At 67.5% G+C, this 13,474-nt stretch overlaps 1 protein-coding gene and 1 long non-coding RNA gene across 5 annotated transcripts; one reads left to right on the forward strand and one right to left on the reverse strand.

Moving 5' to 3' along the window:
* Nucleotides 1-54: 54 nt before the first annotated feature.
* Nucleotides 55-5,813, reverse strand: TEKT4 (tektin 4). Its single transcript, XM_072835168.1, has 6 exons — nucleotides 5,160-5,813; nucleotides 3,382-3,452; nucleotides 2,862-3,005; nucleotides 2,202-2,424; nucleotides 1,206-1,360; nucleotides 55-369 (listed from the first exon to the last, which is right to left on the reverse strand). The coding sequence occupies exons 1-6, from the start codon at nucleotides 5,808-5,810 to the stop codon at nucleotides 153-155; spliced, it is 1,461 nt and encodes a 486-aa protein (XP_072691269.1). The 5' UTR covers nucleotides 5,811-5,813; the 3' UTR covers nucleotides 55-152.
* On the forward strand, nucleotides 5,181-13,252 carry LOC140638230 (uncharacterized). Of its 4 annotated transcripts, XR_012035379.1 has the most exons (5): nucleotides 5,182-6,180; nucleotides 6,441-6,538; nucleotides 7,143-9,123; nucleotides 9,492-11,151; nucleotides 12,948-13,252. It is a non-coding gene; the product is annotated as an uncharacterized lncRNA (long non-coding RNA). The 4 variants fall into 4 exon arrangements; XR_012035377.1 differs by having other exon boundaries at nucleotides 5,181-6,180; nucleotides 6,441-9,123; XR_012035378.1 differs by having other exon boundaries at nucleotides 5,183-6,538.
* Nucleotides 13,253-13,474: the final 222 nt, after the last annotated feature.

Here is a 13,474-nt window from a genome sequence, read left to right on the forward strand (position 1 = left end):
GGGCAGAGGGCCCCTGTCTGGACGCTGTCCTGAACCACATGGACAAGTGACACGTCAAAAGCTAACATGCTCTTTATCTGAAGGGCCGGGGGACAGTCCCCGCCGCATGTCCGGCCAGGCCACAGAGGCACCCTCCGTGGCGCCAGCCCTGGTCACTGGTAGCCGGCCAGCTGGAGGATGGTGGGGTAGTGGGTGCGGTGGGTCATGCACTTCTGGCGGTCGATGAAGAGGCTGTTGGCCTTGACGGCCAGGTCCTTCTCCAGATCCATGCGCGTGTCCTCCAGGTTGCGCAGCGACTGCTCTGCTTCTAGAAGCTTCTCCTTCAGGGCCGTGAGGGACATGTTCAGCTCCTCCACCTCGCTCATCAGCCTGCGGGCCCGGGAGGGAGGTGTGAGCGGGGCCTCCAGGCCGGGCTGGGCAAGGCCAGGAGCACTGGCATGGGGTCCAGGCCATGCTGCTGGTCCATGCAGTGACCCAGAAGTCCCACAGGGAAACCTGTAGCCCTCAGACCGCAGCCCCCGCAGGGCCACCACGTGGGCCTGAGCTGGGACTCCTCCTAGCCGTCCCAGCCCCCGCCGTCCGGAGGGGAAAGCCCAGGCGGGCAGGGCTGTGTTCAGTGACTGTGCACGTGGCAGGGGTGCCCTGAGGCTCCTGGCCCCCTTATTCCTGGGGCCTGGGGGCAGGCCGCATGGGCCCCTGGCGCTGGCAAGGCCGCATGACCTGGGTGTGTGCAGGGCAGGGAAGCAGGAGTGCGGGGCAGAGGTGTTCTGCTGACTAGAGCAACTGGTACCGGAGAAGTGAACGCAAGACACACGATTCCACCTCGGCTTGGAGCCAGGGCTGGGGGCTGCACATTCCTTCGGGGGTATGGACGGTGTCTGTCCCCGAGGCAGGGTGGGTGGGGCATCCTGGGGCCCCGGGGGCTCAGCCCCTCAGACCCCAACACTCCTTGCCAGGAAGACTGTGCACCACGGGGTAAGGAGCCTCGACACCTAGTGCCCCCAAAGGCACCTCCGTGTCTAGCCACGCCGGGTGGGGGTGGGGCGCGGGGACACCTATGTGGGCAAGCCCGTGTCTCCACTGCAGGCCTGCAGGCTGTGGGGGGCCCAGAGGCCAGGGGAGGCCCGGCCGGGGGGGACGGGCATGGATGGCGGGTGGTGAGCAGGCCCGCTCGGGGCTGCCTGGGGCACAGCCAAGGCGGGCACCTGAACTGGGCAGCGTCCCGGCACAGCTCCACGTTGGGCCTGTGTGAGCGCTGGTACAGACGGGTCTGAGCCACCTTCAGGGGCGCCTCCTTGTCTTTGATGGCCTGCCTCAGCGCCGCAACGTTGTGCTCCTGCTCGGTGATCTCCCGCAGCGTCTGCACACAGGACGGGTGCCAGCGTGACCCCAGCCACCCCAGCCTCCTCCCCAGCCCTGGGGCTGGCTCCACGGGGCAGCCCCGCCCACTGGCTCTGGGGGACCAATGCAGGCAGGAAGACGTGTGTGGCCTCCTCGGCTCTGCTAAGGGCACCCAGAGGGCTGGGGCAGGACCCCAAAGCCTGTCGTCCAGCAGCCGTGCCCTGAGCGCCCCCCGCCCTGGTGGTCACCAGGCCCCCAACCCTGGTGAAGAACCGGAGAGACTTGGTGGCAGCAAAGGGCACCCTGAAGCCTGGGGTCAGAGCCCTACTAGGCCTGGCCACCTCCTGCCACCGTCCCTCCTGCTCATGCCTGACAGCCATGCCCAGTGTCACCTGGCTTCTTATTGGCTTAGTGAGGGCCCAGGGAGGAGTGGGTGCCCTGAGCCTGGGGTCCCTCAGGAGGGACAGGACAGAGGAAGGGCAGGGGCCAGGCCAGGCTCTGACCAAGCCAGAGGCGGGGCCAGGCCACAGGGAGCTTGTCGCTCTGTAGTTACAGATGCCCAGGTTCGGGGCTGGCCTGGGCAGGGACTGGGCGGGGCCTGGAAGCCAGCTGATGGGGGGCGTGGTCTAAAGGGGGCGGGGCCCCAGGTGGGCGGGTCCCGGGCAGGGCGGGGCCAGGGTGGGCTGGGGCGGAGCTGGGCCCGACGGGGGCGGGGCCTGGACGCGAGCGGGAGGGGCCTGGGGCGGGGCCTAGGCGCGAGGCGGGCGGGACAGGGTGGGCGGGGCCTGGACGCGAGCGGGCGGGTCTGGGGCGGGGTCTGTGCGGGGGCGGGGCCCGGCGGGGGCGGGGCGGGGCCGCACCTTGTGCAGGTGGTTCTGCAGCTTGTGGCGCGTGTCCTCCAGCTCCTCACAGCGGCGCCCGAAGGCCAGGTTCACGGCGTCGCACTGCAGCCGCAGGTCCTCGGCCACGTCCCGCAGGATGCAGTCGATGAGCACCCGCAGGTTGGCGGAGGCCCGGCGCTCGCGCTCTGCGCGGCACAGGTTTTCCTGGGTGAACCGGGCCCAGGTCTCCGGCGTGGAGGCGCTGCGGGCGGGCAGCGGGCGACGCCCCGGTCAGTGGGGCCCCTGCCAACGGTCCGGCGCGCACCCTGAGAGCCCCGCACGTCCGACCCTGCGTCCCCGGGCCCCCTGTGCCCTAAGGTCCCCTGCGCCCCCTGCGCCCCGCGCCTCCCAGGTGGCGCTGCATTGGGTGGTGGCTGCGCGCCCCCCGCCAGCCGCCCGCGGAGCTGCGGGTGAGCCCCCCGGGTCCTGCCCCCGCCGCAGCCCCCAACCCCCTGCTGGGCTGTGTGGTGCTGGGTCCTCAGGCAGGGGTCCTGCGCCCGTGCCCCCCGGGTGCAGAAGAGCTGCACAGAGGACCCTCCGTGTGGGCCCCAGGGGCCGGGGGTGGTGCGAGGGTCCCCAGCCACGGGAGCAGGTGTTCAGACGACAGTCCCTGGGAGGGCTGGGGCTGAGGTGGCCCACCTCTCCTCGAACTTGGCGGAGTACGGGTGGAACTGCACGTCAGTGCTCTGGTTGTGGTAGTGGGCGCAGGCCTGGTCGATGTTGTACGCCTCCACCTTGTCCGACCAGTCCATCTCGCACGTTTCCTTCTGCTCCCGGTTCAGCCTGGGGCGGGCAGGGTCTGCGTTTGTGTGCGACGTGGGGGCCCCGAGGGCCACTCCCAGGAGCAAGTGCACCTGCAGTTCTCAACCGAGAACCAGGCCACCTCATCTGCTCAGTATCGGGGTCCTCGGGCCACCCAGGCTCTGCCCGGCCAACATGTCCAGGAGCAGCAGCTCCCTGCCCTGCAAAGCCGGCCTGGCCTCTGGACACCCAGGCCCCAGGCCGTGCAGGAGCCTGCCACCTGCGCCGGGTTCCCCTCTCTGGCCTGTCCCCCTGCCTGAGACCTGGGACGAGCCCCCACCTTCTGAGACTCGGGGCCTGCTCACCCCAGCTTCCTGCCCAGAGCCAGCCCAAGGGGTGAGGGACCACTGACACCCACCGGATCTGGTTCACGGCCTGCATGATGGTCCTTTTCAGGAGCTCCTGAATGTTCCGGATGAGCTCGGCCTCCTGGGGGAGAAGACCCCGCTCCCTAGTGAGGATCTGAGGATGGCCAGGCTGGTGTGGGCCCCTGGTCAGCCCCTGAAATGGCCTGGCTGCATAACATGAGGCCAGATGGCCAGCTTGTTAACCCCCAGACTCTTTCCTGGAAAATGAGGGGTGAGCCCAGCTGTTTCTCATTGGCTTTGTCCTGGACTCTTGAATGTTCTGTTTGGTGTAGCTGAGTGCGGGGTTTCCCCCCTGGGGGCCTCTACCAGCTGCTGCCACTCGCCTGGCATCCACCCAGCACCCTCTGGGCTCTAGAGGCCATCCCTGCAGCCTGCATGGGGCACTGGAGGCCAACAACCTCCTGCCCCCCATTCCCTGGGCTGCCCCTCTGGGCCTGGGCTCAGAGCCGCCCTGTCTCCTCCACTGAGCTCACGGCGGCGGGGGGGGGGGGGGGCACCCAGAGTGTCTTTCTGCTGCTATCGTGCCTCTGTTCACTCCATTTGAGTTTTCACCTCCATCTAAACCCACGTGTCGAGGGGCAGTCCCCTGGGCCTGTCTCCCTGTCCCTGGACCACTGCTGTTGTTTTCATATGGGTGGGGGGATGACAAGGCCTGGGGATGGCAGCAGGGGGAGGTTTCTGTGCTCAGGGCAGAGGTTGCACCCAGAGCCCCAAGAGGTTGTTGAGCAGCTGGCCTTGCATCGTCGCCCAGGAAGGCTGGTCACAGGTGAGGCCCCCAGGCTCTGCTGCCCTGCCTGGAGCAGGGGACCGGCCTGGGCAGTTCCCTGATCCTTTGGGGCTGCCCCTAGGACAGGTCCCGCTGAGGGTGAAGCAGGGAAGGCTCCTTGGGGCATGAAGGTCACCTCCAATCCCCCTCACCTATCCACACCTGAACCAGGGTAGGGGAGCCATGGGGCACCGGGCCTTCAGAGTTCAGGGTCAGGCTTAACTCATATGACCCAGGGTGACCTGAGGGTCTGACCAGCGGGTGCAGGACTCAAGGGTGACCAATGCCCCCCCCAGGTGCAGGTGCCAATAGGACCTCACTTGCTGGCCCTGCGTGTAGCCCAGACCTCAGGCAGCTGCCCATTCTTGGCGTGTGTGCAGAGGGGCATCCAGGCTTGTGGATGGACCCGGCCAGAGCCCTCCCTGCCTCAGTGGCCTCTGAATGTCCCATCCTCAGGCAAATGTCCCCAACACACATCCAGGTGTGAATTCTATTGCCTTCATCCTTGTATAAGCCATAATACGGAGGGGGCATTGCAGGGACCCTGGACATCGGATTGGGGTGGGCCAGCGTGGGGTGCAGCTCCAGCCACCATATGTGCTCAAACCCCCACACTGGGACCTGACCCAGGCCACAGGGCCCTGAGCCCGGCACATCCAAGCTGGGGCCCACCTCCCAAGATGCCGAGCCTCACCCAGTGTCCACTGTGGGGCCCAGGCTCTGAAGGGGAGATGGGACCCTCCTGGGTAGGGGATGGTGCCTCCTTCCTGGATGGCCTGAGCCCTGCCCCTGCCCCAGGTCCCCAGCCTACAGACAGACACAGCGTCTCGGTGCCCGCGTGTGGACCTGGGTGTGTGCCCACGCGCCTGCGTGCGCCCACCTGGAGCACGAGCACCGAGGCCCCCGGGAGCCCGCCCACCCCAGCCCCGTGCAGGTCACGCTCCCCGGAGAAGGGGGCGGGCGGCGGGCATGCTGTGTCTGGGAGCGGAAGGGGCCACGAACCTTCAGCAGCTCCGTTTCCACGCAATCGCGCACGAGGTCGGGGTGCTGGCGGCGCTCACGGCACTGCAGGTTGTCGGTGGCGATGGAGAAGGGCACGGAGGTGGCATCCAGGGCGCGCGCCAGCCGCTGCTTCTGGGCCAGCAGCAGGTCGCTCTCCGTGCCCAGTTCTCCGACCTCGCGCTGCAGCTCCGACTTCCAGCCGTGCGTGTCCTGCAGCCGCGCGCCCGCCTTCCGGGTGGCGTCCTCCTGCGAGCACCGGGCCAGCGCCTGGGTCTTGGCCGCCAGCTGATGGCTCTCGTGGCGCCGCCGCTCCGACTGGTTGCGGTCCGCAAAGGCTTGGTGGTAGCGGGCGTAGCAGTTCTGGGACCACTCGTCTGCCAGGTACTTGGCCGAGCGGAAGCCGGCAGTGGCCAGGCCCGAGGACGAGCAGGCGCCCACGTTCCGGGCCACGTCGTACACTTTCTGGGGCAGCTCGCATGCCGGCACCGCCTGGGGCGTGGGCTCCTTGGTCAGGAGCACGTCCGTCTGTGCCATGGTGCCCCCCACCCCCCGCTCCTGTGTGAGGGAGAGAGGACCTTTGGGTAACCAGGGCAGCTGGGGCCACTTGGTCCCCAGCAGGACACTTCTGGTCTCCCAGCGACAGGTACACATAAGCCCTCCTGTTGCTGGGCAACAGGTCCCATCCCCTCGTGGCTCTCTTAAAGGGCCAGGCAGGCCCAGCCCCCCACCCATCCTGGCCCAGGCCCCACACCTGCCCAGCACTGCACCTGGGACTGGGCTGCAGCCAGGCCCAGTTGTCCCCTGCTTGTCTCACTTGTCCCAGTGGGGAGACCCCTGGACACGGGGAGAGGGTGCGGGCAGAGACTTGTCTTTGATGAGGAGTCAATTTCAGCCTCCAGTGGAAACCTGGGAGCTGGACACGCAAGTCTTCTCCACACAGGTGTCCCCCAGGCCACCCCGGGCCAGGCTCATGGCTGAGGCCACCTGGTCCCCAGGCCCGCCTCAGCCCTGCTCCATCCTGGTGAGCCGGGGCCCTGTCCAGTGTGCCCAGCAGAGGGCACCATTGGCCGCAAAATGTCGCCTGGAGTGGCGGCCAGCGGCAGTGGGTGGGTGGAGGACCTGGACCCTGGGTGGCCCGCTGCCTGGCCTTTCCCCCTGAGCCCCCCAGCCCCGTGGGAGCCCTCAACAGCCCACCTGCAGGACATGCGCGCCCCTTCCCAACGCATTCGTGGCCCTGGCCCCCCACTCCCTCCCCGTCCCTCCCTGCCTGGCCCTCGCCAGCCTCACACCTCGGATACAGCAGCCCTGGCCCGGCCCAGCCCTGACCTGTGGCACCAGCCTCCCTCTGCAGGGCCCAGCATCTCCACCCCCGGCACACAGTAGGTGCTTCATAAGTGTGGGCCCTGGGGACAGTCGCCCCAGACTTCCCCCAACCAAGACTGAACCCGAGCCCGTCCTGGAGGGCAGGAGGGCAGGGGGGCCTCTCTGTGCTTTGCTTCTCCTGACGGCATTGGACACATGGGGCCCAGTCAGGATGGGGCCGACGTGGGGACCAGTGGCCCCAGTTTCCCTTAGCATCCTTCCCCCAAGGCCAGAGCACGGGGGAGCTGCCTGGGGCGTGCCTCCCAAGGACCCGCTGACCCGGGGGGCTTGCTGCACATGGGGCTGGGGCCAAGCCCAGGAGCCCCTGGGGGTGTGATAGGACGTGGGCCCCAGGGCAGGCGCTCCCGGATGATCTGACCCCGCAGCAAGGCTGCTGCACAGGACCCAACCGGGTGCCCGTTGGGGCTGGGCCCCCACCCCATGGTGGCAGGCCCCCTGCTCCCCGCCCCCGTCCAGGGCACAGGTGAAGATGGCTGGGCTGGAGTCTGATCGGCATCCCCACCCGGCCCTCACGCCCCCCGGCCCCCCAGCCCCCCAACCCCCCAGCCCCCCAATCCCCCAGTCCCCCAGCAGGGTCTCTGGGCTTGAATCCTGAGTCAGGCAGAGAGCCAGCGTTGGGGTTCGAAGCGGCGGCTGAGACTTATGCAGGCTGATTGGATTTGTGTCCAAATTGCATTTGGGACGAGAAAATTGAGTCTCGGGCACACTGAGGTTCCTGGGGCAAGGTACGTGCCTGCCACCCTCCCCCTGCCGTGTTCAGACAGTGGCTTGGGACCTGCCCCGGGGTCAGGGAGGCCCCGAGGCCCCCCGACACTCCCCTCCAGACTCTGCTTGCACACCTTGGGGCCGGGGCTCCTTCCTCCCCCAGGGCGGCCCTGGAGGACACCGCCTGTCGTGCCCCTGCCTCTGGGGTTGGTCCCGCTCATGAGTCCTTAGCCCCCTGTAGCCTGGACCCTGATGCCTGGAGGGAACCGAGACAGGAGGAGCCATGGTAATGGTAACGATTCCCTGGGGCCTGTACCCCGCTGACACCACATCACGGGCCAGCTCAGCCTCAGCACCAGGACCCCAGCAAGAGGATGGACACGGAAAAGCTGCGGGCCCTGGCGTCTCTGGGAAGCCCCTCACGGAGCAGGGGGCACCGGTGGGACAGAGGATGCCAGAAACCACCCTGGCCCCTCACCTAGAGCTCAGCAGGCTCCTGCAGGCACCTGGCCCCCCCGCCCCCACCAGCCTGGTGGTGGCTGCAGAGCCCCTGAGCCCCGCTCTGCAGAAGGGCACCCTGGATGCTGGGTCCAGCCCACCCGCCCCCCGCCCTGTGTCCCCCACCTGCTCTGGGCGGCAGAAGTGGCCAGATGGGGAGACAGGAGCCTGCTGCTCTGCGCAGCTTCACGGGCTGTGGCCACCCCAAGGGGCTGGGGTCACACAGCTGGGAGGACGGGGGGTTCCAGACTCAGCTGCCTGCCCACCCTCAGGCCCCAGCGCGCCTTCTGCTCTCCACCCGCAGCCCCAGCTCAAGAAGTCTTCATCCCCCTCGCCCCTCGTGCCCCTTGCCCGCCCACATTTTAGTGACGGGAGGAACTGAAGCTGCTCCGATAGCCCTGAGCCTGGCTGGCCCCAGTGCCAGCGGGTGCCACCAGGGGACGGGGAGGAAGAGGACAGGCCGCTTCTGGTCCAGCAGCACCAGACGTGGGCTCAGAGGGGAGGGAGACGCCCCTGGGGGCTCGGAGGGCACCGTCCAGGCCTTGCTGGGGCCCCTCCAAGGCCGCTGGGGCCGATGCTGCCGCAGGAAGGGACAGGATGTGCATGGGGGCACATGTGCCAGAGGGAGCGCGGCGGTCTGGGGGCTCGGTGCCACCTACCTGTGCTTGGCAGGATGGGGCCACCCCGGCTCAGCCCTCGGGCCTGTCCCCCCACCTGGCCCTGGGTAGAAGGTGGGGACTCGGGGCCACAGATGCATCCCTGTCCACCCTGCACCCAGGGAGGACACCCATCGGGGACCCTGCGTGTGCCTCCCACTCTGGGCAGCCATGTCCCCCCGCAGAGCCTGGCCTCGTCGCCCAGGACGTCCCCACCACCGTGGCCCGGCTCTGCCACATGAGGTTCTGAGGTCTGCAGCGTGGGCACCAGGTCTAGACCACAGCCCCCGAGGCTGCATGAGCTGTGCCTCAGTTTCCCCATCTGTGGGCTGGGGGTTAGAGTGGTCCCTCCCTCGTGGGTGTTTGAGGACGGAGCCACACAGTGTGCGTGCAGGTCCTGGGGTGGCCGTTCCCATGCCATCCCCCGTGCAGGAGGTGGCCTGATTTCTGACCCCGTTCCCACCCGGAGGTTCTCAGCATCAGGTCCCAAGAGGTCATTCGCGGGCATGGCCTGTGGTCATCTGGGGGGGAACAGGCCCCTCGTCCTGGGCGCCCACCCCATTTTTATCTGAAGGATCGTTTTCAATTCATGTTTTCACTGCCCAGACACCACTTGGAGACTCACCTGGCCCCATCCCCCAGGGGACAGCAGCACCGCGCGCCCAGGATGGCGGGGTTGCGGAACAGGCCACACGTGTGTGTCCTGCGGCCTGGTGCATCAGGTGAGCTCCCTAGAAGAGGTTTCGTCGGGGGGCAGTGAGAGACCTAAGGTGCCCAGCACCCGGCCTGGCCACCCCAGGCCCGTCACTCCCACCCCACGACAGGATGGTGAATACGGGGCATTTCTCAAAGGAGACGGAAATGTTAGTGACCAAGCTACGCAGCAGTGGGGTTTATAAGATGCCGCGTAACTGATGGTTTGGGCGAGGAGCTGCCAGGAAGGCTCAGCTCTGCGGACCCTGGGCACCTGGGGTCTGGACTCAGACGGACGACGCCTGAGACGGGAACAGGAAACCATGTCCCTAAGACCCGGACAGAGTGCCTGGCGCCCTAACTACAGGTGGCAGGTACAAGGCTCTGCTTCCCGCAGGGACTGAGCTCCTCGTCCTCGGAGGGGTCCAGGCAGCCACTGGTGAGGACGCGGTGGACACCTGGAGCAGGACAGGCCATCCGTCCGCGATGCCCCCAGCACTCGAGCTCCCCACCCCCAGCACGGCTGGCAGAGGAAGGAGGGCCCTCTCCAGTCTCGGGTCTCGGGTCTCAGGTCCCCATCTCCGTCAGGGGGGCCTCACCGGGCAGCCGCCCTCCCTGCCAGGTGTCTCCCCGCCCAGGCCCCCAGGACTTGGGTCCTTGCACCCGCCCTACGCACACGTGTTCCCCGTTCCCGTGAAGCTCGTGCCCGCAGCTGGTGGGAGGAGCCCAGCCCCCGGGGTAGCACACCGGCCCCGTTGTGCTTAAAGACCTGAGCAGGCGCCGCAGAAGGGAGTGGCCCGGGGCCCGCGGGCTCGCAGCCCGTCCGCGCTCTGGGCCCAGCCTGGTCCGTGCTGGGCCTTGGGGCGGCAGGCTGAGTCCCCGACTCCACCACAGCCTCTGCGGAGGCCTCCCAGGGTTCCCATCCTCGGGCCCCAGCGTGTTGGTGGGGGTGGAGGGGGGTGCTCGTCGTCGAGCCGGTGGCCTCCACCGGCCTTTGCCCACTGGCCCCCGCCCCTGCTCCTCTGGCCCCTACCGGCATCTGTTGGACGCTCGCTCTGGGGGTGCTTCTGGGTCCCCAAGTACAGATGAGGAAACAGTCACCGCCGTGTTGCACGACAGGGACCAGAGCACTAGAAGACTCCAGAACCTTTTCCAGGGCTGCAGCTGCTCAAGCTGAGGGCGAAGGGAGCCGAGGGCCAGACCCCAAGAGGCCCCGCATCCTCTGTCCCTCTGAAGCTGCGTGAGGCTGTTTTTCCGCTCGGGTCAAAGGGATGGGACGGGTGACTCAGATCCCTGCTGGACCGACTCTCCATCTGCCCCACCCCTGCCCGGTAACCTGTGACCTCCACCCCCTGCACCAGGGTGTCACGGGGCAGACAAAGAGCAAGACAAGAAGGAAACCTTTGCCATAGGACACGCCATCGAGGACCAGAGCCCCGTCACCACGAGGAAGCCCGGCCCGTCCCGATGGATGAGGCCCAACCAGGACCCAGGACATCCCGGGTCCCTCACCCCCTGCCCCGCAGGGTCACATGCTCCCTGCCCCTTCCCGGAATGCCCGCGGCCCCACCTCCTGCGAGTACACCTCTCCTCCAGGCAGTCTGCCCTGTTTGCTTCTCACAGTCCCTGGGCTGGCTCCTCCTCTGGCTTCAGGGACCTGGCGCAACTGCACGTCCTGGCAGTGACAAGGCTTTGACGCAAATAAAAGGAACTCGGAGAAGCTAAGGAAAGAGGGCAGCCTGAGGAGTGTGAACGGATGACAGAGAGCTGGCCCCAAGCTGTGCTGGTCAGGTGCTCAGATGCAGCGCAGTCTCGGGTTTGCACACCTGCCCGTGTTCATCGTCACAGTCTCGTATGAATATGACAAGCCCAACGGTCACGAGGGAACCAGACACCCCCCGCCCCGGGAGATATCAGCCAGTGGGTTTCAGGGCTGACCAACCAGATGCCACCTGGGTCCCATTAGAAGAGGGACGGTGTCCCAGAGGAGGGAAGTGATAACCCCACACACACCGGCCGGAATGTGCTTGTGAGACTGAAGGAGAATGTTCCAGAAGGTGGGTGTTGGCTAAGCAGGGCGTATGCCCAAGGCAGATAGTCGGGGAGGGTGGGACAGACACCTATCGCTCTCGGGGGAGGGTCTCTGCGGGTTTGGGGTGGCCGAGAATGTCCGCAGCCCCCAGGCTCTTGCAGGGCACGGACCCAGCTTCCAGCAGCACCGGGGCTGTCCGGGTGGCCTGGCCTGCACGTGTCATGGCCACCCGGTGTGCCCCACGCCTGCCGCCCTGGGGAGCCTGCCGCCCTAGCCTGCTGGCAGGGGGACCTACAGGGGCCCTGCTGCCCGCCCCAGGTCCCAGCGTTTCTGCAAGAACAGCCAAATCCCTGATTTATCAGCTCAGCTTTATCTCCAAAACCTCCTACAATTTCCCAGAGAACAAAATTAAATACAGGATTTAGGAGAGATTTTGCATCTGCCCAAGCGGGGCCAGGAGCTTGCTGACGTAGGGGGGCCAGTGCCCGGGGCTGCAGGGGGGCAAGGGGGCACCCAGTCCTAGCTGCCGGGTCTCTGGGGGCTCAGCGGCCTGAGCGAGGATGCTGGGTGGGCAGGGCTTGGTGGGGCAGTGTCCCCAGGGTCCCCGTGCCCTGGCTGGGGTGCGTGCACACCTGACCCCGTCACATGCAGTACAGGATTTCACTTGGCCCCCAGCACCCAGCTGGTTTGCAGCCGAGGGCACCCAGGTCCTGGCCCTCAGACCGCAGGAGGGGAGGGGGCAGAGTGCTCTCCGACCCCAGGGACCTGGCCCGAGGAGCAGGCAGGCAGGTGAGGGCAGCCAGGGAGGTGCAGGTGGACCCCGGAACCCAGGGCTTGGGGAGCCTCCCGGGTTGACACTGACCGTGTCCTCAGACGCCCACGTGGGGAGCCGGTAGGGGAGCTGTGCACCCCACCCCCGCTGGCTGTGGGCGCCCCCGCGCAGGCGTCGGGGCGGAGCAGCCCCGCTCTGAGCTCTGAGCCACTTCTATGCTAAGAGGCTCCAGAAACATCATCTGCAGATGCTTTTGTGGGTAATCGAGCCGATTAGGGGCATGTGGGCACCAGATAAGAGGCTGGAGAATCACTTGGAGGGCAGCCTCGGAGGACGGTGGAGGGCGGGCTGTCTCCTGCTCCCTGTGCCCCGCACCCCCCCTCGTCCTACCCCACAGAGCTGTCCGGTCAAGGGCACGCCGCTGCCATGAGGCCAGGCTGCCTGGAGGCCCCACCTCCTGCCCGTGTGCTCTGTGACTTCTGGGAAACTCCTCTCTGTGCCTTGTCTGCAAATCGGGGGCCGCGGTCCCCTCCCCTGATGAGGTGTCCACGGAGGGGTGTCCACTTGGCCTGGTGGCTGCAGGGTCACAGCAGGCCTGCTGCTTCCTGTTGTCCCACCACTGACGGCGTTCTGGGGACCCAGGGGCCCGTGACAGAGATGGATGGAGGAGTCCCACGTCCCTCCCGCAGCCTGCAGGGGTTGGACCTGTGGGGGCACAGTGGCAGGGCCGTCCCTAAGCAGGGCCGGGGTCAGGGCCTCACTGTCCCCTGCAGCAGGGCTGCCCGCCGCCACCAGAGGGGACTCCACCCCCCCCCCCCCCCCCCCCCGCCCCGGGGATGTTTAGCTGCATTTCGGTTGTCACGGCCGCAGGGGCAGGGGCGTGTAGGGGCGCATAGGGGCGTGGGGAGCTGGGTGCTGCCAGCCATCTGCAGCGCCCAATGCCCTAACTCGAGGGGTCACCCAGCCAGAGTCCCTGGGGAGCCCCTCCTGGGAAGGGGCGCCCCGCTCTGTCCTGCCCGAGGTCCGGGACGGGGGTGTTCTGTTTGCAGACGTTCCATCTGAGACAACACTGGGCCGGCAGCAAAGCAGAGCCGGCGCTCCCTAGAATCACAGCCCAAGGGCATCCCAAGGGCATCGGTGGCCCGGGAGAGGACGCCCACAGACCCGCGCTCCAGCCCCTCCGCAGGGCCAGCTCCGCCCAGCACTTAGCCCGAGGAGGCCCTGGAAACAGATGCCGAGGGACAGGGAAACCAAGCCCCACTGTCCTCGGGGAGCGCAGGACGGAGCCACTTAGCAGGAACCCGGGCTCGGGCTCGGTGTCAGGAGTCTTGGTGCCTCCAGCAGGAGACGCAGCAGGGGCGGGGGCAGCGGGGGGGGTGGCAGCCGAGGGCCCTCCTGGGGTCGGAGCCTAGAGGTGGGGGGGATGCAGCCCCCAAGGAGTTCCCACCCTCTCCCCAACTGCCTGTCGCAGCTTAAAGTGGCCTCGGGTGCCAAATTAGCTCCTGGGCGTGGATGCTGCTCCCACCCCTAGCAGGCAGGCGGCCCCCGGTGAGGCGGGCCCCCTATGGTTGGGTCT

Source organism: Canis lupus, chromosome 8 (assembly GCF_048164855.1).
Source record: "Canis lupus baileyi chromosome 8, mCanLup2.hap1, whole genome shotgun sequence".
In the NCBI taxonomy this organism is placed as follows: domain Eukaryota; kingdom Metazoa; phylum Chordata; class Mammalia; order Carnivora; family Canidae; genus Canis; species Canis lupus.

Bases quoted from the DNA above. Each gene is read 5' to 3' on its own strand.
- TEKT4 (XM_072835168.1), bottom strand. From the start codon at position 5,810: ATGTGTACCTGTCGCTGGGAGACCAGAAGTGTCCTGCTGGGGACCAAG. The intron at 3,006-3,381 runs GTGGGTGTCAGT...TGCCCGCCCCAG, and splicing joins CAGGCCGTGAACCAGATCCG to GCTGAACCGGGAGCAGAAGG. The intron at 370-1,205 runs GTGCCCGCCTTG...CCGGGCCCGCAG, and splicing joins CGGGACGCTGCCCAGTTCAG to GCTGATGAGCGAGGTGGAGG.